This window comes from Artemia franciscana, chromosome 3, assembly GCF_032884065.1.
Source record: "Artemia franciscana chromosome 3, ASM3288406v1, whole genome shotgun sequence".
NCBI lineage: Eukaryota > Metazoa > Arthropoda > Branchiopoda > Anostraca > Artemiidae > Artemia > Artemia franciscana.
Window position 1 is genome coordinate 28,688,889 of NC_088865.1, and position 24,196 is coordinate 28,713,084.

Below are 24,196 nucleotides of genomic sequence, written 5' to 3' on the forward strand. Positions count from 1 at the left end.
TCTTGTCCAGGTCTGTATGTGAACCTGAGGTCGTATGGCTGGATGGCTAGCATCATCCACTGTAATCTGGGTGAAGCCTTGCTGATTGGTTTTCTCAAAATGTTTTCCAACGGTTTGTGGTCTGTAATGACCAAGACCTTTCTTCCAAATATATATTGGTGAAAATGTTTGCATGCAAACACGATGCTGAGTAGTTCTTTCTCAATTTGAGAGTATCTTTGTTCTGTGTCACTTAATGATCTTGAACCACATGCTACTGTTTCATCTTCCACTAGTAGCTGGGCTCCCAACCCATGTTGTGATGCATCAACAATTACCTCGACTTCCTGGCAGTGAGTATTGAAATATGAGAGGTGTTTGCACAATGAGTTGCAAATGCTTAGACATGTATTGCTGTGTTTCTTTGTCCAGACAAAATCCTTAGCTTTTCCAAGCTCTCGTAGAGGTTGGTTCAGACTGGATAAGTTTGGTATATATCTGGAGAGATAGTTGAACATCCCTAATAATGTCTGCAGTTCCTCTTTGTTTCTTGGTTCCAGCATTTCAGCAATTGCTTTTGTTTTGTTGGGGCCTGGCCTGACACCCTCCGTGGTTAGAAGATGGCCAAAATATGGAATGGCTGTTGCATTGAATACGCATTTGTCTTGATAAACTTGACTCCTTTGTCGTGATCTTCTTTACTTGTTCCTATGCCTGCTATGTCATCCACTATTAGACCCAGACGCAATCCTTCAAAAGCCTCCTCCATCCAGCGCTGGTACTCATCCTGAGCTGAGATTATTCCAAATGGATATCTTCTCCACTTGAATCTCCCAAACGTGGTGTTGAACGTTGTCAGATCTGATGATGCATCATCAAGTACCATTGACCAGTATCCGTTTCTGGCATCTAGTTTGAACAGATTTTGAGCTCCGTGACATTTGTTTGCAATGTCGTCAAACGTTGGTATCGGATAATGTGGTCTCTGTATCCATTTGTTCAATTCTACAGGATCTAGGCATATCCAGATATCGCTGTTGGGCTTCTGCACTATGACAATAGAGTTTACCCACTCTGTTGGCTCAGTAACTTTTTCGATTATCCCGAGGGAGACCAGGCGTTCCAGTTCGTTTTTCAGTTTATCCTGGATTGCCAAGGGTACTTTTCTTGGTGGTTGTACTGATGGTATTGCTCCGGGCTTCAGGTGTATCTTGCATTTTCCAGGCATTTTACCAATGCCTTCAAACACGTCTTTGTATTCTACTAGAATCTCATCCGTAGTACTAGTTACTGGTGTCTGTTCTATGTTGTATATGAACTTGATTAAGTTCAGCAATACACGGGTCTGCCTACTAAGTATAGGTCTCATGTCTGTATCCACCACATAGAACTTGTGTGTTTGCGGCTCTCTGTTCTTGTACTGAACCTCTAGCTGGCAGGTACCAGCTACTTTCAAGGATTCACCAGTATAGCTTGTAAGTATGTCAGATGTTGGCCTGAGTTTTGGTTGTGGATGCATCTTGTTAAGGGTCTTCATTGGTATGACATTTGGTTCTGCACCTGTATCAATTTTGAATTCCACATTAATTCCTTCTATTGTTAGACACAGTTTGGCCACTGGTTCATTATTCTTTTCCTCCTTCATTTGAATGCTTTCAATAAAATACTGTGAAGATGTATCTGTACTACTTTCCTCTGTTTCAATGCTATGAATGTTCCTTTGACTGCTTCTGCACATTTTTGCAAAGTGATTCATCTTCTTGCATTTTATGCAGCTTTTTCCTTTGACAGGGCACTGATGGCTTTTGCTGAACACTCCACCACAATTGTAACACTTTGGCCCTTCACCTGAGTCCTTTGGGGAACATACATGACAGGTGTGAAGCTGCCACCACATTTGTAGCATTTTCGTCCCTGCCTTGTTACCACATCTATCTCTTGTTTTACATGCACTTTTGGATGTTCCTGGTTGGACATTATCATCAACTGTGCTTGGGTCACCTCTGCAGCTCTGCATGTAGCTATTGCATGAGCTAGAGTTAGTCCTGCTCCTTCACTAAGTAGTCGTTCCCGAATCTTGTCTTGCTTTACTCCAAAAACTAGTTGATCTCTGTTCATTTCATCACTGGTCGTTCCAAATGCACATTCTTTTGCTGTGATGCACAACTCAGTGAGGTACTGTTCTATGGATTCACCGTCTCTCTGGTTACGTTTGTGGAACTGATATCTTGCAAATATAGGGTTCGCAAGTGGTTCAACATGTTCTCTAAACTTCCTTAGATATGTTTCGACATTGGTTGTTTCATCGGCAGTTAATGTCCATGTATTAAAAATGTCTCTGCCCTTTTCACCAGCCCATATCAGCAAGTATGAGCATTTCACTGCACTTGTTTTTTCACTTAGAGGTCCTGTAAACATAAGTTCTGCATGCTGTTTGAAGTGTGACCAGGCAACTTTTAAGTTTGTTGCATCCCAATTTATTGATGGGCAAGCTCCAAATTCCATGTTGTATTCCTCAGACTTCTGACACCATGTGGAGTTTTCTCTTATGCATCAATCATGTATGTAGCAACCAGGCAATTATCAATCATGTAAGTTAGTAAGCTTATATTATGACCCAAGCACCTACAAAATAAATATAAAAATCAGTAAGAAAAATCAATGTCTGATCACTTTAAATGGAGAACTCTACAATTACTTTAAAATAAATCAAAAGGTGTTGTCTCTATGGTCCCCAATAAGACATTCAAGCAATATATTGAGAACAACTAGGGGTATTGAGTTGAAATATTAGGGGATACTACTATTACTACTTCTGCTCTTATAATTTAAATAAATAAAAAGTGTGTAAGTGTATCCTTGTTGTCAAAGAGCATAGATAGAATCTCTTTGGAAGGACATTAAGTTTTATTGTTCAGGTCAACTTCAGAAGCTATAAAATTAAATTAAATATACTGCTTGTATCAGGATTAAAAATTGTTGGAAAAGTTTCTTTGACATACAAATAGCAACCCATACTATGAGCTCTTATAGAAAAAAACTGAAAAGATATAGGGGAGAGTGGGACAGGTTGGTCACTTTTTCGCTTTGGCAGACTGTGTGGCCAAAGTTTGTGAGCTAGAAAAATGATTCTGATGTCAAAAGATAGAGCATTCATTCTTCAATGTTTATGATTTTTTTAGATTCTATTTACTGTTATTTTATCTTCTGCAACATTTTTAACAGATGAGGTCAGAAGTGGCCAATGTGCCCCATGAGTGGGGTAGGTTGGTTGGGCACATGGGGCAGGTTGGTCACAATGTTAGTATAGTAATCTCTATTTTAGTTCTAACACCAGGTACAGTTGCAGTACTATTATTGTTCCAATTATATTTTCTTCAGATACAAAATTTGACTACTGTTTTGTTTATTCTACCAAATATTCACTCAAACCTATATCAAAGACCAGTGCTTTTGCAGCACGTTCAGTTCCCCCAGAGATCCTGGGAACTGGGAGCATCATACAATGTCACTTTTGGGAACTAGTGACTCATCAACTGCTTCTAGAAATGCCCCAAGGTCTTGAAAATCACTCAAACTTGGTTCTTAATGTGATTGAATCCAGTATATTCTTCAGGAAACATGTCTGATTCTGTTTGTTGTGGAATACCAGATGGATCAGGTCTGTTACAGCTAGGAATTTGTCATCCTGGAACACATGTCAATCACAAGGCCAAATTTCAGCACCCTGAATCCAGATGTGATATTCATTGAAGTCGATGCACAAGGAAAGGGAGGCCCTACAATATTATTTTTTCCATGAAAAGACTATGCCAATAAAAAACAAACAGAAATTAATTTAAAAAACTTTTTCCACAAGACAAGTTTTTTAGAGAAAAGTAAAGAGCTTCATTAAGCCAAGAATGAGTAAAAATAAAGTCAAATAATCTTCCAAGCATAAAACCACCACACATCACTATCAATAAATAAATGAAAATCAAAACAAACCAAAATTACAATGCATATGTAAGTAAGGCTGATAAACGCTATGCCTTCTCAAGCCCAGAACACAATTTGTGCTTTACTGAAAACAAAATACATTTGAAATGCTTTCACCTTTTTTTCTTATATGAAAAATTATTAAAACCTTAGGGAAGAAATTTCAGTATGTGTCAATTAACCTGGCAATTCACAGTCATTTGTTTGTTTGTTGTTGTTTTTTTCAGTAAAGCGCCAATTGTGTTCTGGTCTTTAGAAGAGAGAGGGGTTATCTGTCCTACACATGTTAATTTTTACTTGTTTTGAGTTTGACTCAGCTATTTTGTTGTATTTTCTGTTTGTTTTCTGTTCATTTATTTATTGATGGGGTTTTGTAGTAGTTTGATGTTTGGAAAGTTATTTGACTTTATTTTTGCTCATTCTTTGCTTAGTGAAGCTCTTTATTTTTCTTTGGAGAACTTGTCTCTTGGAAAAAGTTTTTTAAATTGATAAAAACAAAACAAAAAAAACACTTATCTACCCAAGCATCTTGTACTGATCCTGTCAGTCTTTCTTTACAATAAAATAATCAACAAGGCCAGCTGTCTTACTATCCTGTGAAAACTATGTTAACTTATGAGTCATTTTCAATTTCAATTCAATTTATTTCCAAAACAGGCAGCAGACAAGCCAAATATGTGTTTAGTTGTCAAGACATAAATATACATACAATCTGTAGTCAAAACTTATTTATTTATTTATTAATACCAAATATGGTAAGCTTTCAAGCTTGTCGCACTAAATATAATAAAAAGAAGTTATGACAATGCTGACAACATAATACACACATACAAATCTATGAAAAATAACAACTACAACAAACACTGACAAATAATACTATAAATGATTTAAAAATGATTTACTGTGAAAATGTGTTTCTGCTAGTTTTGTTTTGAATCTGTTTATGTCATCTGTTAGAAATGTTTCAGGTGGAAGGTCATTCCATGGCTTTCACACCTTGCTGTAAAATGAATGTTGGCCTATTTTTGTTTTTGAAAGTGAGGGGTACAATTTATGTGGGTGATAATGGGTCCTGTTAGTGTCATTAAATGTGAAGAACTGTGATGTACTTATATTATCAATGCCTTTGATTGTACGGAATGTGTTAATAATGTCTGCCCCATCCCTTCAGAATTGAAGACTTGGCAATCCTAGCCTGTTCAGTTTATTTGAATGTGGAAATGTTTCAAGTAAGGTACAAGCTTAGTTGCTCTTTGCTGTATTTTTTCAACCCTTGCTCTGTCATTTTTATTCAATGGATACCATACTGACGAATTGTATTTGAGTATAGGTCAAACTGTTCATTTATAATTGGCAATGAATGAATGGAGATTAATCCTATGGAAATTGTGTCTGAGACATTATAGCTGATAGTTTGCCTTACGAGTTACTTCAGAGACATGCCTATCAAACCTAAAACCAGAATAAAAAAGGACACCAAGGTCACGGACATTTTCATAGGTAAAATTGAATGTCCAATAAGATGGTAATGGTAACTTTGTTCTATTTCGTGAAAGTAATGGATGACTACATTTATTTTCGTTGACAAATTGGAGTTGACAGTACACCAATTGTGCATTGCATCTAAGTCTTTTAGAAGCAATGGAGCTTCATCTGAATTTGTTGGGGAGAAGTCAAGCTTTACATGATCTGCAATCATTTTAACTGTGGAATGGTGGACAACAAGAGGCAAGTCATTGATGAAAAGGCAGAAAAGTACCAGACTAAGGCAACTACCTTGTGGAATGTCACTTAAAACCATCTCAGCAGAGTACAAAGCATCACCTACAACCACTTGCTGTATCCTGCCTGTTAGATAATCACCAATCCAATTCAACGTTCTGGCACCAAGGTGATATACCTCACACTTTTGAAATAAAAGTGGAATGGAAATTTTATGAACGCCTTAGAAAAATCTATATAAATGCAATCAAACGTAAGACCTTCATCTGCTGTTTTGTGAAAGGCAGTAACTACTTCCAAAAGCTGTGTATTACGTGAACGTTTTTTACAGAAACCGTGTTGAGATGGATGCCAAAGAAGATTTGATTCAAAATAATTTTGTATTCTCTTGACAATTAGTTTTTCCATAATTCTGGAAAAAATTGAAGTGTTTGATATTGGTCTATAGTTTTTAAATTGGGATTTTGTGCCACTTTTATACAGGGGTTTGATTATTACTTTTTGCATGCCAAAGGGCAAGTACCAGACGCCAGACACATATTATATAAATATGTCAGTGGTTCAGTGAGTACTATTGCAAGTTCTCAGATCATATGGTTCGAAAATTCATGAATGTCTGGTGATTTATTTCTGTCAAGATGCTTCAGGACCTCAAAAACTTGTTGATAATCAAAGTCAGAATCATCAAAATCTATTGTGAAATTGGTAGAAAAAAACAGGATCAGTAGGAGTTTCACTGTGGGGCTGTGTAAAAACAGATGAGAAAAGTTGATTAAAATATTCAGCGTTTCTATTATCATTGTCTATATTTGTCTATGTTTCAGGGTTAGTGAATGAAGTTGAGGATGAGGACTTTGAAATTTGGTTTTTTCTTATATATTTCCAAAACCTTTTTGGGCAACTTTGAGCTGATGCATTGATAGAAGATTCAAGTGCCTCATGATTTGACCAAAGAAGCCAAGTTGTTCTATTTCTTGTTCTTTTATATCTTATCCATGACTCAGAGCTTCTTATTTTAATATGGTCACGCCACTGATATTTTTTTTTTTGCTAATAGCTTGTAGAATTTCTTGAGGAAGACTTGGCCTATTTTTACAGAGCTGACTATAAACTATAGTCGGAATAAACTTGTCTTGACCCACTACCAAAGCTTATGAAATAATTAAAAATAATTCTAGTCATCTACTTAAAATTAGTACGCAATAACTGACTAATCAAAACATAATAAAATATAGCTACCAAACTAAAGCAGCAGACAAGCCAAATATTTGTTTTAGTTGTCAAAACACAAATACATGTACGGTACAATCCATAGTCAACACTTATGAGTTAATTTAAAATAAATCCAATTGTCCACTTAAAATCAGTACACTATAAATCAGTTAAAATCAGTAAAATGTAATCTTCTATATATATAAAAATAAGTTGTCTGTCTGTCTGTGGATGGATCAGGTGACGTCACCTGAAAAAACTGGATCAGGTGACGTCAAAACTGAAAAAACTAAAAAAGGCAAAAACTACAAAAAAAACTAAAAACTAATAAAAAAAATAAAAAAGCTAAAAAACTAAAAAAACTAAAAAAAGGCAAAAACTAAAAAAAGGCAAAAACTACAAAAAAAACTAAAAACTAATAAAAAAAAATAAAAAAGCTAAAAAACTAAAAAAACTAAAAAAACTAAAAAAAAGGTAAAAAACGAAAAAAACTAAAAACTAAAAAAACTAAAAAAAAGGAAAAAACTGAAAAATAAGCTAAAATAAAGGTAAAAACCAATAAAAAACTAAAAAAAAAACTGAAAAAACTAAAGAAAGGCAAAAACTACAAAAAAAAACTAAAAACTAATAAAAAAAGTAAAAAAGCTAAAAAACTAAAAAAACTAAAAAAAGGAAAAAACTGAAAAATAAGCTAAAATAAAGGTAAAAACCAATAAAAAACTAAAAAGAAAAAAAGGAAAAAACTAAAAAAAATTTTCATCTAAAAAACTAAAAAAAACTAAAAAAGGTAAAAACTAAAAGAACTAAAAAAGAAAAAAATAAATGACGAAACTCAAAGAGAAAGCGACCAGGACAAAAGGAATGTTCGATTAGCAATCAACAAAGCACCGGGACACAGGGAGTATAAATGACGACCAGGACATAAGTAAAAAAAAAAAACTATCTATATATATAAAAATAAGTTGTCTGTGGATCTGTGGATCGTGGATCAGGTGACGTCACCTGAAAAAACTGGATCAGGTGACGTCAAAACTGAAAAAACTAAAAAAAGGCAAAAACTACAAAAAAAACTAAAAACTAATAAAAAAAATAAAAAAGCTAAAAAACTAAAAAAACTAAAAAAAGGCAAAAACTACAAAAAAAACTAAAAACTAATAAAAAAGCTAAAAAACTAAAAAAACTAAAAAAAGGCAAAAACTACAAAAAAAACTAAAAACTAATAAAAAAAATAAAAAAGCTAAAAAACTAAAAAAACTAAAAAAACTAAAAAAAGGTAAAAAACTAAAAAAACTAAAAACTAAAAAAAAACTAAAAAAAAGGAAAAAACTGAAAAATAAGCTAAAATAAAGGTAAAAACCAATAAAAAACTAAAAAAAGGCAAAAACTACAAAAAAACTAAAAACTAATAAAAAAAGTAAAAAAGCTAAAAAACTAAAAAAACTAAAAAAACTAAAAAAACTAAAAAAAGGTAAAAAACTAAAAAAAATAAAAAATAAAAAAAAACTAAAAAAAAAGGAAAAAACTGAAAAATAAGCTAACATAAAGGTAAAAACCAATAAAAAACTAAAAAGAAAAAAAGGAAAAAACTAAAAAAAATTTTCATCTAAAAAACTAAAAAAAACTAAAAAAGGTAAAAACTAAAAGAACTAAAAAAGAAAAAAATAAATGACGACACTCAAAGAGAAAGCGACCAGGACAAAAGGAATGTTCGATTAGCAATCAACAAAGCACCGGGACACAGGGAGTATAAATGACGACCAGGACATAAGTAAAAAAAAAAATTAACAAAACTAAAAAGAAGTTAAAAACTACAAAAAAACTAAAAAGAAAAAAAAACTAAAAACTAATAAAAAAACTAAAAAATCTAAAAATCTAAATAAACTAAAAAAGAAAAAAAGGAAAAAAATAAAGGAGAAAAACAAAACTAAAAAACGAATGTATATACAGACCGGTACACCGGGATACAAATGACGACCGGGACACAGGGAATATAAATGACGACCGGGACACAGGGACACAACTACAACGGGGACACCGGGGGAAACGGGGATATAAATGACGACCGGGACAAAAAAACTAAAAAGAAAAAAAAACTAAAAACTAATAAAAAAACTAAAAAATCTAAAAATCTAAATAAGCTAAAAAAGAAAAAAAAAGGAAAAAAATAAAGGAGAAAAACAGAACTAAAAAACGAATGTATAGACAGACCGGGACACCGGGATACAAATGACGACCGGGACACAGGGAATATAAATGACGACCGGGACACAGGGACACAACTACAACGGGGACACCGGGGGAAACAGGGGGATGTAAATGACGACCGGGACAGGGAATGGTCGATTAGCAATCACCATCAACAAAGCTCAAGGGCAATCATTAGAATCATGAGGTATAGATCTGAATACAGATTGTTTTCCCATGGACCATTATATGTTGCATGTTCAAGAGTCGGTAAACCTGACAATCTATTTATATGCAAAGACAATGGGACAGCAAAGAATGTTGTATATTCGCAAGTTTTACGTAGTTAAAACCATATATATATATATATATATATATATATATATATATATATATATATATATATATATATATATATATATATATATATATATATATCTATATTCACAGGTGGGACATAGGGACACAACTACAATGGCGCGTAACTATTATGGCGCGTAACGACTTACGCGCGCGGGGGGGCTTGGGGGGGGCGCGAAGCGCCCCCACCAACTAGGTGTTGGGGTGGCGTGAAGCGCCACCCCAACAGCTAGTATAACTATATAAAGAACAAACTAAAGCTGTAGCTATTCTTGCTGACTAGCAGTAGCATTAAAAAACTTTACAAATGAGGGAACAAAGCTTTTCAAATATCTGTTTTGAGACACATTGATTGGCTGTATACAAGGTACAGCTTCTGCCACTGCTCTTGCTGGTCTTTCTTAGTGTGGTTTGAAATCAGGGTGCAGTATGGATTGATGGGATGTGCTGTTCAACACCCCTGTACCAAAACCAAGCAACAGTTTTTGTAGAAAATTTTGTGACCAAATACTGTATTGGCTACAACTAAATTGTTATTCCTACAAAATTGCAGCAGTCTGTAGCCATTCCTGTTTTCTTCTCCTGCACCAAATTTACATAGGCTATGATACCATCTATTCCTATTTCTACTGATCTGGGCATTAAAATCTCCTAATAAAAACACCATATTTCTAGCTAGGACCCTGTCTATTTTTTCTGTAACTGTAAGTGCAATTTACCAGTCACTATTGTATCCATTAGTTGGTTCTACAGGGGTGTATACTACTATAACTGATACCCTGCACTTTTAGTCATAAAACAAGCAATTAGTAATCTATTATTAATACCTTCCCAGCTTAAACAAGACTGAGGATATTCCTTATTCGTCATGAGTCCTACTCCTTGTGTCTAATTAGTGTCTATGTACCCATCTTTCCTGCCTGAGTAAATAAATTCTATATCACCTAATTTTACGGTTCCTACCCCTGGGATATGAGTTTCTCAAATTTCTATAAGTCCAGCTTGAATCTTCTGAGCTTTTCAGTCAAAATGTCAATACGGATAGTTATTTTTTTAATGTTGTAATGTCTAAATTGCAATTTTCATGTTCTTTGGATTATTGAAATTATTTTGGCATTAGGAAAAGCAGTGGCCACAAATGCCAGTGCAAGATGGCACCCAAGACATCTTTTCAAGTCTACACCAAAGTTCTTAAGTCAGCTTAGAGCTGGACAGCAAGAAGTTCCTGGGAGCTCTAGTATGAAGGGAGGTTCTGTGCAACCTCGAACCCATCTTGGTCACATCATGGTTTTCAGCACTTGGTGATGCTCCTCTATCAACAAATCCTGGACAGACAATCTTAAGCCTATTACCTCTGACTTATTATATATTCATTTATATACAATTAATATTCATTATATACAAATTACCCAAAAACGGCCGCCAAAACAGACCTAGCCCAGATAATTAATCAATTAATCAGAATCCTGTGCAAATGCTGTGTCGTTTACTAGGCTATAATTTCCTTGAGGGGTACCTCTCCTCAAATTTTACTTGCTCCTGAAAATGCTTAAAATATGTTCAGCAAAAATAATTTAAGTACTGATGTTGAGATATTTAATTGTTTTTATTTTTTCAGTTTTTCAAAGAATTTTTTGCACATTTTTAAAGATTACTCTTCCAAAAGTATCTTTTTTCTTCTTTTTATGGAACTTGGTATTAACCAAGTGACATATAGCAATCGCAAATTCTGTTGGTCTGTTGGTCTGTCAGTCTGTTGTTCCCAGTTTTGCTACTTTAGGCACTTCCAGGTAAGCTAGGACGATGAAATTTGGCAGGCGTATCAGGGACCGGACCAGATTAAATTAGAAATAGTCGTTTTCCCGATTTGACCGTCTGGGGGGGGGGGGGAGTGGGGGCCCGTTAATTCGGAATGAATAGAAAAATTGAAGTATTTTTAACTTACGAACGGTTGATCAGATCTCAATGAAATTGGATGTTTGGAAGGATATCGTGTCTCAGAGCTCTTATTTTAAATCCCGAACAGATCTGGTGACATTGGGGGGAGTTGGGAGGGGGAAACCTAAAACTTGGAAAACACTTAGAGTGGAGGGATCGGGATGAAACTTGGTGGGAAAAATAAGCACAAGTCCTAGATACATGATTGACATAACCGGAACGGATTTGATCTCTTTGGGGCAGTGGGGGGGGGGGTTAATTCTGAAAAATTAGAAAAAATGAGGTATTTTTAACTTACAAACGGATGATCGGATCTCAATGAAATTTGATATTTAGAAGGATATCGTGTCTCAGAGCTCTTATTTTAAATCCCGAACAGATCCGGTGACACCGGGGGAGAGTTGGAAGGGGGAAACCTAAAATTTGGAAAACACTTAGAGTGGAGGGATCGGGATGAAACTTGTTGGGAAAAATAAGCACAAGTCCTAGATACATGATTGACATAACCGGAATGGATTTGATCTCTTTGGGGCAGTGGGGGGGGGAGTTAATTCTGAAAAATTAGAAAAAATGAGGTATTTTTAACTTACGAACGGGTTATCGGATCTCAATGAAATTTGATATTTTAAGGATATTGTGTCTCAGAGCTCTTGTTTTAAATACCAACTGGATCTGGTGACATGGAGGGGAGTTGGGAGGGGGGAACCTAAAACTTGGAAAACACTTAGAGTGAGGGATCAGGATGAAACTTGGTGGGAAAAATAAACACAGGTCTTAGATACATGATTGACATAATCGGAACGGATCCGCTCTCTTTGGGGTAGTTGGGGGGGGGGGGGGTTAATTCTGAAAAAATGAGGTATTTTTAACTTACGAACGGGTGATCGGATCTCAATGAAATTTGATATTTAGAAGGACATCGTGTCTCAAAGCTCTTTTTTAAGTTTCGACTGGATCTGGTAACATTGGGGGGAGTTTGGGGTGAGGGAACCTAAAATCATGGAAAACGCTTAGATTGGAGGGATCGGAATAGAACTTGGTGGGAAAAATAAGCAGAAGTATTAGATATTTGATTTACATAATTGGAACGGATCCGCTCTATTGGGGGGGGGGGGATAATTCTGAAAAATTAGAAAAAATGACGTATTTTTAACTTACGAAGGAGTGATCGGATCTTCATGAAACTTCATATTTGGAAGTACCTCGTGACTCAGATCTCTTATTTTAAATCTCAACCGGATCCAGCGTAATTGGGGGGGGGAGTTGAGGGGAACTGGAAATCTTAGAAAATACTTAAAGCGGTGAGATCAGGATGAAACTGGATGGGAAGAATAAAAACCTGACTAAGACATGTGACTGACATAATCGGACCGGATCTGCTCTGTTTGGTGGAGTTGGGAGGGGGGTAATTTTGAAAATTTAGGTATTTGTAACTTACGTAAGGGTGACCAGATCTTAATGGAATTTGATATTTAGAAGGGTCTTGCGCTTTAAAGCTCTAATTTTAAATTCAGACCAGATCCTGTGACATTGGGGGGAGTTGGAGGGGAAAACCGGAATTCTTGGAAAACGCGAAAATTGGGGTATTTTTATTTTACGAATAGGCGATCAGATCTTAATGAAATTTGATATTTAGAAGGAATTCATGTCTCAGAGCTCTTACTTCAAATCTCGACCAGATCTTTTGATATAGGGGGGAGTTGGAGGGGGGAATCTTGGAAAACACTTGGAGTGGAGGAATCGGGCTGAAGCTTGGTGGATAGAATAAGCAAATGTCCTTGATACGTGATTGACGGAACCGTACTGGATTCTCTCTCTTTGGGGGAGTTGGGGGGAGGGGTTCCGTGATTTGGCGAGTTTGTTGCTTCTGGACGTGCTAGGACGATGAAAATTGGTAGGCATGTCAGGGAGCTGCGCAAATTGACTCGATAATGTCGTTTTCCCAGATTCGACCATCTGGGGGGCTAAAGGGAGAGAAAAAATTAGGTATTTTTAACATACGAGTGGGTGATCGGATCTTAATGAATTTTGATATTTAGGAGGACATCGTGACTCAGAGCTTTATTTTAAATACTGACCGGCATTAAGCCTCTTATTTTCCTTTTAAATCAATCTATTGATTCATAGAATTTTGCTAGAGCTCATACCATATGATCTCTTGGCTCTTAGCTCTTTTTGCCTCGTGACAAGTGCCATAGGAGCTCTTAGCTCTTGTTTTCTTTTCTTTTTGACCTTCAGGCTTTGTATGGAGGATATCATTCAGGCTGTATATTAAATATGATATCCTTTCACCTAGTCACATTTTGCAAATGATTTCCCTACTTATCATTTGTTTATTGCTTGGTTATGTATTGGCATGTATTATAGAATAGAATATATTTATTCACTACAATAGCCGGAGCTAGCATTAGCATGTCATGACAAAAATAATTTATACCTTCAAAAACACTCACAGGAAAATTTAAACAAACATTATATTAATCAAACACATATTAATCAAACATTAAATATTAGTCGAGTCAATATTATTAAAATGGCGGGTAAAATATGGAACAAATGATTTGCGATATCTCTCAGTACTATAGGCTGAGCAAGTCAGTAACTGTGGACAATTGTTTTTTATTTGTCGGACTCTAGTAACTGGTCCTTCAGTTGGGGGGCTGAAAAGTTGGGTAGTAGACGACAATGAGTTGGGGAATTTAAGCAATTTAGTCCAAATCTATATGTTAAGCCATGTCTACGACTATCAAGTGAGTCCAAATTGAGTTGTTTCAGTGCATCTTCGTAAGTTGAGTAGTTTTGTCCAAGTATAATTTTTACAGCTCTTTTTTGTATCGTCTCAAGTCTATCTGTTTGATCTTTTGTCAATCCCGGATGCCAAGCAGGGCATGCATACTCAAGAGAAGGTCTAACATAGCTGCAGTATACAGACTTTAAAACCTCAGTTGGTGTACCAAATCTTTTTAGGTTGGAAAATGAATGTAAAAGCGAGTCGCCTTTTTTGGTCAGATAGTCAACGTGCGAATTCCATCTTAAATCATCGTCCAAAAGAATCCCAAGTATTTTAACAGTTTTCTTTGTTGGCAGTATGGAATTATGAGAAGAGTGGTTGTTACCCTTTAGGAAGGAAAATGTCATATAAGAGCTCTTAGTTTCACTGACCGTCAGTTTTACCTTTCCTAATTCAGCTTTTAGATCATGATAGATTTTGATCAAGTCAGACTGTTCAGTAGTCGGAGGGCTTAGTCGCAGTGATGTGTACCTTTGTTCACTTAATTTTGTCTATGATAAGGTTAGACCAGTTAACATCTAAAATAATCTGGTTTCAACTAGGCGCATCCTTATTTTAAAGTCACTTTATATTTTTTTTTTTGTGATCTTTTATTTTAGGACTTGAGGGATTGATAAACCAATACCCTGAATATTTGCTTAATTTTATAATTTCCAAGATCCCAAATAAGATCTGATTATCACCTGATTTTATGTTTTTAAGCATGGAACAGTTTATGTAAAATGTAAGATTGCATTGGTTCTTATTAGGATGATTGATTAAAAATAAATGTGCTAAACATAATTTTATTGTTCTTTTTGGGGGGGGATCTGTGTGATAACTGTGTATTAGAGGTGAATAAGGACTGTATTTGTCCTCAGTCTACCCCTATGTTTACTGGCTATTAAGCCTCTTGCTATAAAAGCCTGGCATAGCCAATATCACCCAGTCTTTGTCAATCTTTGCTGATGTTTCCTCTTTTTGTTGTATTTAAATTCAGAATAAATTGTGGCTATAACTTAAGATAATTATCTAACTGAATACTCATGCTAGAATTTTTTATCAAAATTAACTTTCAATTATCATTTCTTTTAAATATAAAAAGTGTTTTCAGACTTCAAAGAATATTTTTACTGGATTTCAAGGATTCAGAAGTACTAGTGCAGAATCAAAGCCAAGTTTCAATTTCCATTGCTCAACTCCAGCTCCAAAGTCAGTAGAACGTCAAACTATTACTGTTGATCCTGAGGCTGTGTTTAGAGGAAAAGTCCGTCTTTTAAACATTCAGTTTCTAAAATGGGCCAATGAACAAAATGAGAAAAACAATGGAGTAGCTGATTTAACTCCTTGTATGAAGAATTATGAAACCTATCTCAAGGAGCTGAAAGACAAGCTTGCTGAAGAGAAAGGTAATGATTTATTTTCGTTTTGTTGTATTTTGGTACATTTAATTTTGTCTAGTAGTTTTTTGTTGTTGTTCAAGGTTATGCTGACTAATGTCTGTGAAACTATTGATGGTACTGGATATAGCTCTTCTCTTCAGACAAGACATCTGTGTTTTCCATGCGGGTATCGTCCGAGTCGTTAAAAAAAGCCTGTTTGTTTCATATTGTTTATTGGGGGGGGGGGGTTACTAGTGCCTGTGGTATATCCTTTCTCTTAACCCTTTTTATAATCTATTCTGTGAGGGTAGATGTTTTTATTTATTTATTTATTTATTATTACGAATAGGGGTAAGCATCAATGCTTGTCACAAAAACACAAAATTATAATACTAATCTAAAGTAAATTGGCAACGACAAACTAAACAGCAAAAACTTCTAAATAACAAGTAACTGCACAATAAAAGCGTCTAAATAAAAAGGCGTATTTACTAATGCACTCTTAAAAATTCAAACACTCTGCCTCAACAACCTCCAAAGGCAAACCATTCCATGGTCTGGCAATTCTAATAACGAAAGATAGTTGACCAATTTTTTTCAGTGGTTTTGGGGGATATAATTTGTAATCATGCTGATGAGTAGAGTGATAATGGCTAAATTTGAAAAATAAGTCTGGATCAGCATCATCCACTCCTTTAAGTATACGAAACGCATTTATAAGGTCACTACAACGTCTATGAAACTTCAACGACAGGAGTTGAAGCGTAGAAAGTCTCTGCGGATAGGAAAGGCGCTGAAGGTATGGGACCAACCTAGTGGCCCTTCTCTGAACCTTGTCTACCCTATGCTCATCCGTTAGATTTAATGGAAACCAAACCGAAGTATTATACTCTAGAAGAGGGCAGACTATTGATTTATATAGTAGTAAGAAATTACGAAGGTTAAACTTACTAAAGCTTCTCTTTGTAGACGACAAACGATAATTTGTATTCTTTAAGATTTCCGAAACATGCTTATCAAATTTCAATTGGGTATCAAAGTAAACGCCAAGGTCACGCACTATTTCGTTAGAAGGGATTCGTGCCAGACAGCACGAATCCCTTCGTGCTGTTTGCCAGACAGGTGGTAAATATGCACAAGGGGGAGTTTACAAGCATAGTGTAGAACAACACACTTAGAAGGGTTTATGAACATGGAATTAGATTCGCACCAATAAGTTAGAGAGTAAAGATCCTCCTGTAAAAGTTGCGCATCGTTTTGATCTCGTACTGGTAGATAGAGTTTTACATCATCCGCGAGCATCTTGACAGTAGAATGCTGAACAGAGGAAGGCAGATCATTGATAAATAAACAAAATAAAATTGGACCCAGGCAGCTACCCTGGGGGACTCCGCTTACCACATCAATAGAGGATGACATAGCTTCACCAACAACAACCTGCTGAGTCCTTCCATTTAGATAGTCAGCAATAAATGCAATTGTTTTTTTTACCCAGTTTATAAGCTACAAATTTTTGAAGAAGGATGGGTATTGAAACTTTGTCGAATGCCTTCGAGAAGTCGATATAAATGCAATCAAAGGGCATAGCTAAATCGGCAAAACGTTGGAAATCCAAAATAACCTCAAAAAGCTGAGTATTACAAGACCTACTTTTTCGAAAACCATGCTGAGCAGGATTCCAAAGATGATTTTCATCAAAATACTTTTGAACGCGTGAAACAATTAATTTTTCCATCACTCGGCAAAAGATAGACGTAATTGAAATCGGCCGATAGTTTTTAAAATCCGACTTGGAGCGACTTTTGTGAAGTGGCTTTACCAAGGCAATTTCATGAGTAATTTGTCTTATCATTATGTTCGGGAAATCGTCTATATCCGGGGCTTTAGACCTATCCAATTTTATAAGAACAGCATAAATTTCAGTTAATGAAAAATCCGAATCATCAAAGGGAGTAAGAATGTCCGACGACGCAATCGACTCTACTTGAGATGCAAAATTAGCTCCATTTCAATGAATTGGCTGTGTTTTAACAAAAACTGAAGAAAAAATCTGATTAAAAATAAGAGCCTTCTCAGAATCACTATCAATCTTTTGGTGTGTATCCTGATGTGTGAACGTAGATGTAGATGGTGCAAGGTTAGGCTTATTCTTATTTACATACTTCCAAAATATTTTAGGTGATATGGTGCTTGAGTGAATAACACGCGACTCAAGTTCTTCACGATTAGTTCTAAGCAGCCGAGTGACCTTGTTTCTCGCTAGTGTATATGCATGCCATTCACTTGGATTCTCTTGCAACTGAGTATCCGAATGTCCTTGCCTGACTACTTTACTATGTCTTGACTCAATATATGACCGCCAAAGACTTTTTTTTCACGTATTGCTTGGAGTATGTGTCTCGGAAGTTTAAGTTTATTTCTACGACCGGAAAAATTCTTCACCAAAGGAACAAATTTATCCCTACATTCTGTCAACACTTTTTTTTACAAAATCAAACGCGGAGTCCGGAGAAACATGATTTTTTTTTAGTTCATACGTGATATTAATAGACTAAATAAATTGTCGCATTGATTCATAATTGGCTTTAGTATAATCATGCCAATAAAACTCAAAACCTCTCTGTTGAGCATCAATATTCATGTAAATATCAAGCACACGGTAATAACTTTTACCTAAAGGCGGACGGAAATCTATGCTCAAAATATCATCGATTGACTTGGTAATAACCAGATCTAAAATCGATGGAATAGTATCTTTCCTGGCTCGAGTTGACCTATCAATATGCTGGTATAAGTACAGATCATCCAATCTATCTAAAAATTGCTGTTCATACGATGAAGTGGACTGACTCGCAATATGCACACTCCAATCTATCAAAGGTAAATTGAAGTCACATAGAATAAGAAACTTTGAACTAAGACCAACAAGACGAGAAATACACGCTAGAATATTGGCATTATTAACTGGACTCGACAAACTCACAGTAGGACTACTATAAAAAGCTGCAATACACATATAAGTACTATGATAGGGCAATTTCATCAACCAAAAGACACTCCAACACTAAGTCTACTAGCGAATTAGCAACTACAGAAAACTTAGTAGAACCATGAATATAAATACAAATCCCTTTTTTAGCTGAATTATCAGATACTAAATTATATTGTGGTAGCTGCTGAAAATAAATAGATGGGTTACTGAAATGTTTTGGTAAAACTTCGGTAACACCAACTAAATGTGGTTTACATTGCTTTATTAGCTCACTAAACTCTTCCCATTTAGATGACAGGCAGTCTGTATTTGTATAAGTTACAAAAAATTTATCACTCAGACACTTCAACTTTTTTAGGGAGTCACTTTTCCATGCTCGCGTAGCTGTTTGGGGTTTCACGAAAGAGTTATTATTGACGAGGGTTAGTCCGTTTTTGCTACGTTTTATCTTCCAGTTAGTTTGGCCAGCGTCCAACTTCGATTTCAGCTCCTGTTTCAGGGCATCGTACTTCTTTTTTTCCATCAGTTCAATGGTAGTACGATCATGAGAGACTTTGAACGAGGGGTATGTAGCTTTGATACTTGCAGTCTCAGACATCAGAAAGAATCAAGCTGTATCTCGTTCTACTGGTGTCTTGAACATCAACTTAATAGGCCTGGTCTTACCAGGCGTATGTTTACCAAGTCTAACTGAGTAGCTACATTTTGCAGGGCAAAGTACAAGTAGCTTTTCGTTGAAAAATTTGCAATCGGTCTCATTTTGTTGTCTACGAGATGGTAAAGTAGCGTCTTCAGCTAAACCAAACATGATCAGGTTTTTCTGTTTTTCCACAAGATATGACACATAAACAGAACTTTAAGTTCGAGCTACTGACACTGATTTCCTCGTCCTTTTTCACAAATTTTTCAGTTAGGCTTTTTTCAAAGCTCTGACACTTCACTCCGATTAGGTTCTCGGTAAAATGTTGGGCATCGGAAAGTGTGCACTTATCTTTCAGGTTTTTCTCGATTTCAGCTACTTTCCCGTTGGATAGGCTCTAATAAAGTGCAAAACGTATCCTCCATCGCCTTAAATGACGTTTGCATTTCACTCCTCAAAATATCTTTAGTTTCTGCAGATGTCAGTTCTTGGTTGATCGAGTTTTTTTTGTTGTTTACATACAGGGCAGAACCAAAGTGACCCGAGCCTCCGAGTCATTTTTGTGAATAAGTTGTATTCCGGCTCTGTCATTTCCATGCATACGATGCATACCCAGGATTCGTACGAGTCGCAAAGCAGTGCAAAATCGTCATCTTGCAATTTGGAGTCACAACCTTTGCACTCATCAACACATTTTTTAGGCGAATGTCTTGATCTTTTTTGGGCAACTGAGTTAGATGGTCCTTTATTTTTCTCCATGACTCTACCGTTCTAATAGTGACAACAGTGCGCGCGCGCCAAGTGTGAAACAAAGCGTTCACGTAATAAGCGGTTTCGTAAATTTTCCGGGGTAATAGTTCAGTTTCAGCTGAGTAGTAATCTTTGAAAAGAATTAAGAATTACAGGTGATTAATCTAGAAAAAAAGTTCAAAAAAATAGTTTTCAAAGAAAACAAAAAACAGTGCTAAAACCTATAAAGAACAGAAACGAAGTCATAAAATAAGTTCAACTAACATGAACAGATTTTACTTATTTTATATTGTTTTACTTGTAATACCTTAGAAGATACTTATTCATATTGTAGAGTGCTGCTTTCAGTTGAGTATTTCACTTGAAAGTATGAAGCACGGATACTTTTATTCCTAGCTATGCAATTTAAAAACTATAAAGTAAGGTGTTAAGGTGCCTGTGCCTTAATGTTGAAAGAAAAACCTATTAAAATCCATCAGAAATTTTCAAAACTAATTCTTTCATTAATTTTGAACTATTGACCTCCATGACTATTCCATGGTTCAGTTATTTCTGAGAAACTTCATTTGAATCCTGCATATCCCATTCATTAGGTTTAGCTTCTATCAAACTCTTGCGTCTAAGAGTTTTTGAAATCACTGATAAAACTGAATGAATGGAAATCAAATATAAAAAAAGCTATGTGAAAGTAGAGAACAACATTAGAACTTAAATAATCAGTATGCCTGATTAATATTCATAACATGGGGGCTGATAATTCATCTCACTCTCTGCGCTTCAGTGACTGTTGTTTTCATTACTTCACGATGCTCACTTGAAAGTAATGTAATTAAAGTTTTAAATGAAAGTGCGCCGTAGCCCGTTAGCCGATTTTAGCTATAGTATTGGTCGTTGGGTTGGATGCTATTGACCTTAGAAGTTTGATGAAGATTTTACATATATATATTTTTTCAACCAAAAGAAAAAAAAAACATTTATAAAGAAGGTATTCAAGGAATATCAGGACTAGTCGAAACGCATTCGAAATCATGCAAAAGATCCGATTTAAAATAAAGCTTTATAAATTAATTTTAGTAGAGCCGTCCCGTGGGCATATTTTACCATTTTGAAATCAGATTCGTACCAAAAATTTGTTTTAAACAATGACAGGGTCCTGGAACCTGAGTTCCCTCTGTCCCCTCCCTCGTTAACTTTATAAGCACTCAAAATGTACAAATATTGCACCTGTATCAATCAAACATAGAAATGAAGACCATACTAAGCCAAACCACTGGAGATGTAAATTTTAGTTCGTTGTGTTTTGTAATTTGTCAGAATTGACGGATTGTTTAATCTGTATAGTTGTAGGTCCTCATGACTAGAGTGCCTAAAGGAGGACCCTGGGTTCTGATGCCTCTTCCTTCAGCCTTATGTTTGAATTTGCGATCGTTCAGGAATCATTCAGGGAATGTTTGTATTTAGTAGTTTCCTAAACAAAAAGGCACTAATTACATATTTCAAATCTGGTTGTGGATTTCCATCAAAACAGGTATTTCGGGACACATGAGGTAATTGAATACAAATGAGGCCAGTATTGCAATTCAAAAGTCCAAAATCTAATTGGAGTAAGTGCATATTTTAAAAATGCTGTTTTGTTTTCACGTAAGTTGGTTGGGATAATCAACTTTGGACCCTTTCCCCAGTGGAAAAGTTTTGGCAACAGGAGCTGGATAGCTCAAGTAGCAATGCCCCAAATTTATGTAAATGCTTCATTTATTATAGAGGCTTCATAGATAGACTTAAGTAGAGAGATGAATATTACGCCATGTTAAAATCACGGCAAAGCAAATATTTTTAATTTTTATAATTGAAGAGCTCAAAATGGGACGCTTGGCTTGGTATACCACTCCGCAACCGTTCCCCCTGCCTATCCCTGATGGACACGCTGCTCCTTTTTTGACACAGGGTCATTGAAGGGTTGTGTAGGAAGTTGATTTTGTTAAAAGTTAATTAAAAATCATTAACATTGCAAAGTGACTGCCCTAAATCAAGACATACAAAGTACTTGTTTCAAAAAAGATATTCAAGTTGCATCCAATCCCACCCAGATATTTAAAGTTATTGTCAGGGCTTCTGACCCTATATTCAGATAGCCTATCTCTTTTACAAAAGGTGCTCGACTTCCATCAAAGTTAGTTCTTTTAGTATTAAGTATTTCTTTATTATTAAGTAATTAAAAATAAATAACGCTGCAAAGTAACTGCCCTAAATCGAGACATACAAAGCACGTGTTCCAAAAAGGATATTCAGATTCTACCTAAGTGGTTTTTATTTCAGGGTTTCTGACACAACATCTTGGTAGGATATCTTTTTTACGAATGGTTTTTGGTTTCCACCAAAGCTAATTTTTAAGTATTTCTGACATTTTTAATTACAAATGTGAGGCTAATGTATAATATAGAAATCCAATATCAAGTTTTATTTTTCGAATGTAGGTCTGTCAGTAAAGCATCTTAGAAAATATTATTTACCTCTATATCCTGTAGCTGTCTGTGTGTGTGTGTGTGTGTGTATTGTGATATTCTGAATAAACAACTAATCTTCTCAAGCTAGAAATTTGAAATGCAAAATAGTCTTGAAAGCATGATCATTTTGTAAAGTATTATTTACCCTCCCCTGTACAAAAAAATAAATCCTTCTCAGAAAAAGGAAAATTTGACTTGAAAAGTCATGCGAGAAGCGAAGATTCGAATTACGGACTTGGTGAGGGGGGGGAGGGTGGTCAACTAACATTGTGATGGCAGATGTGTAGGATATTTTATGAATGCCAGAACTGCCGACTTTATCGATGGAAGGAAAATGATGTAAATGACAAAAATATCATGAATGATGAAGCTGGCTCCTCTTCTAGTGTGCTATTACTACTACTAACGCTACTTACAACTCACTGTAGCACAAAGCCACTTGAGGCCAAAACATGGCCACACGCTCGTTCTCCTTTCCATCTTTTTAAAGCCGCTCTCTTTACACCCTCCCATGAAGATCTTTTCTCCCAAGAATCTCTCCTTAAGACATCCCCCACCCCATTTGGGAACGAGCTGCCTCCTATTTGGCCCTGGACGGTTGGCCTACAAGGACTATCTTTGGCAATATTTCATCTGCAGAACGTGTCTTAGCCATTTCAAACTTTTTTATAATATAGCCTTAAAAAGCAGGATTGAGTCACACTTTCGTATAGCTACAGGTACGGTCAGTCAGTCGGGTATAGAAAACAATCCTAGGCAATTTCTCTGGATGACATCTTGCTCATCCTCCTCCGTCTTTCAGAGCGCCAATACTTCAGAACCACACTTCAACACTTTTATCACTGTAGCTTCCAATATTCTAATCTTGGTTTGGAGACTTATCTTCCTATTTTCCAAACTTTTTTGCCGCTGTGAAAAAAACACCCTGGTTCTTGGCTTTTTTTACTTTTAATATCTTCACTGCACCCACCGTCTATACTAACAATACTATCTACATGTGTAGTTGCCCACTTGATCGATCTTCTCCTTACCCAACATCACCTCTTCACCTTCACTTATTCCTAGTCATAGTAATTTAGTCTCTTCTTAACATTAATTTTCAAACCTATTCTTGCACCCTGAACTATCAAAGCCTCTAAAATTTCATTCATTTTGCTAGTATTTTCATCTAGGATGCTACAATTATCAAAATAATCTAAATCTAGGATAGTTTTACTTCCTCAATCTATTCCATGTTCTTCCATTGCCTTTGCTTTGCTCCTTAGGACAAAGTTACAAAAACGATCTATATAAATGGGGATAGGACGACGATTCAGTACGAAACCAGCTTCTAGCCTCATTTCCTACCTTAATTGCAGTGATTTTAGTTTCGTACATACCACTAACCACTTAAATGTATTTAGATGTGATACCACACAAGGATAGGACCTTCGCCAAAACTCATATATGAGCTGAATCAAATACTTGCTCATAATCTTTTAAACTGAGGAATAAGGGGTTTGATTACTCAGCCACTTCTCAATTATTGATCTGAGAGTGAAAATTTCATTGATGCATCCTCTCCCCTTCATAAAACCGCACTGTTATTCACTTAAAACTTTATTTAAAGTATATTTTCAATCTAAAAATTATTGTCATACTAAGTAATTTGGCTCCTACAGAAACAATGCTAATGCCTCTGTAATCACTACACCCACTCTTATCATCTTGTTTATAGAGAAGTTCGATTACAGTTTTCCTAAAGTCACTGGGTACTTCCCCTTTTCCAAGATTATATTCATTATC

The 24,196-nt window shown here is 35.6% G+C and overlaps 1 protein-coding gene across 1 annotated transcript in view; it reads left to right on the forward strand.

Moving 5' to 3' along the window:
• LOC136025123 (nuclear pore complex protein Nup50-like) overlaps nucleotides 1-24,196 on the forward strand; it is a 55,806-nt gene that overhangs the window by 3,572 nt on the left and 28,038 nt on the right. Inside the window, exon 2 of the mRNA XM_065700863.1 lies at nucleotides 15,258-15,552. Within this exon, the coding sequence (XP_065556935.1) occupies nucleotides 15,258-15,552 (295 nt within the window). The remainder of the gene's footprint in view (nucleotides 1-15,257; nucleotides 15,553-24,196) is intronic.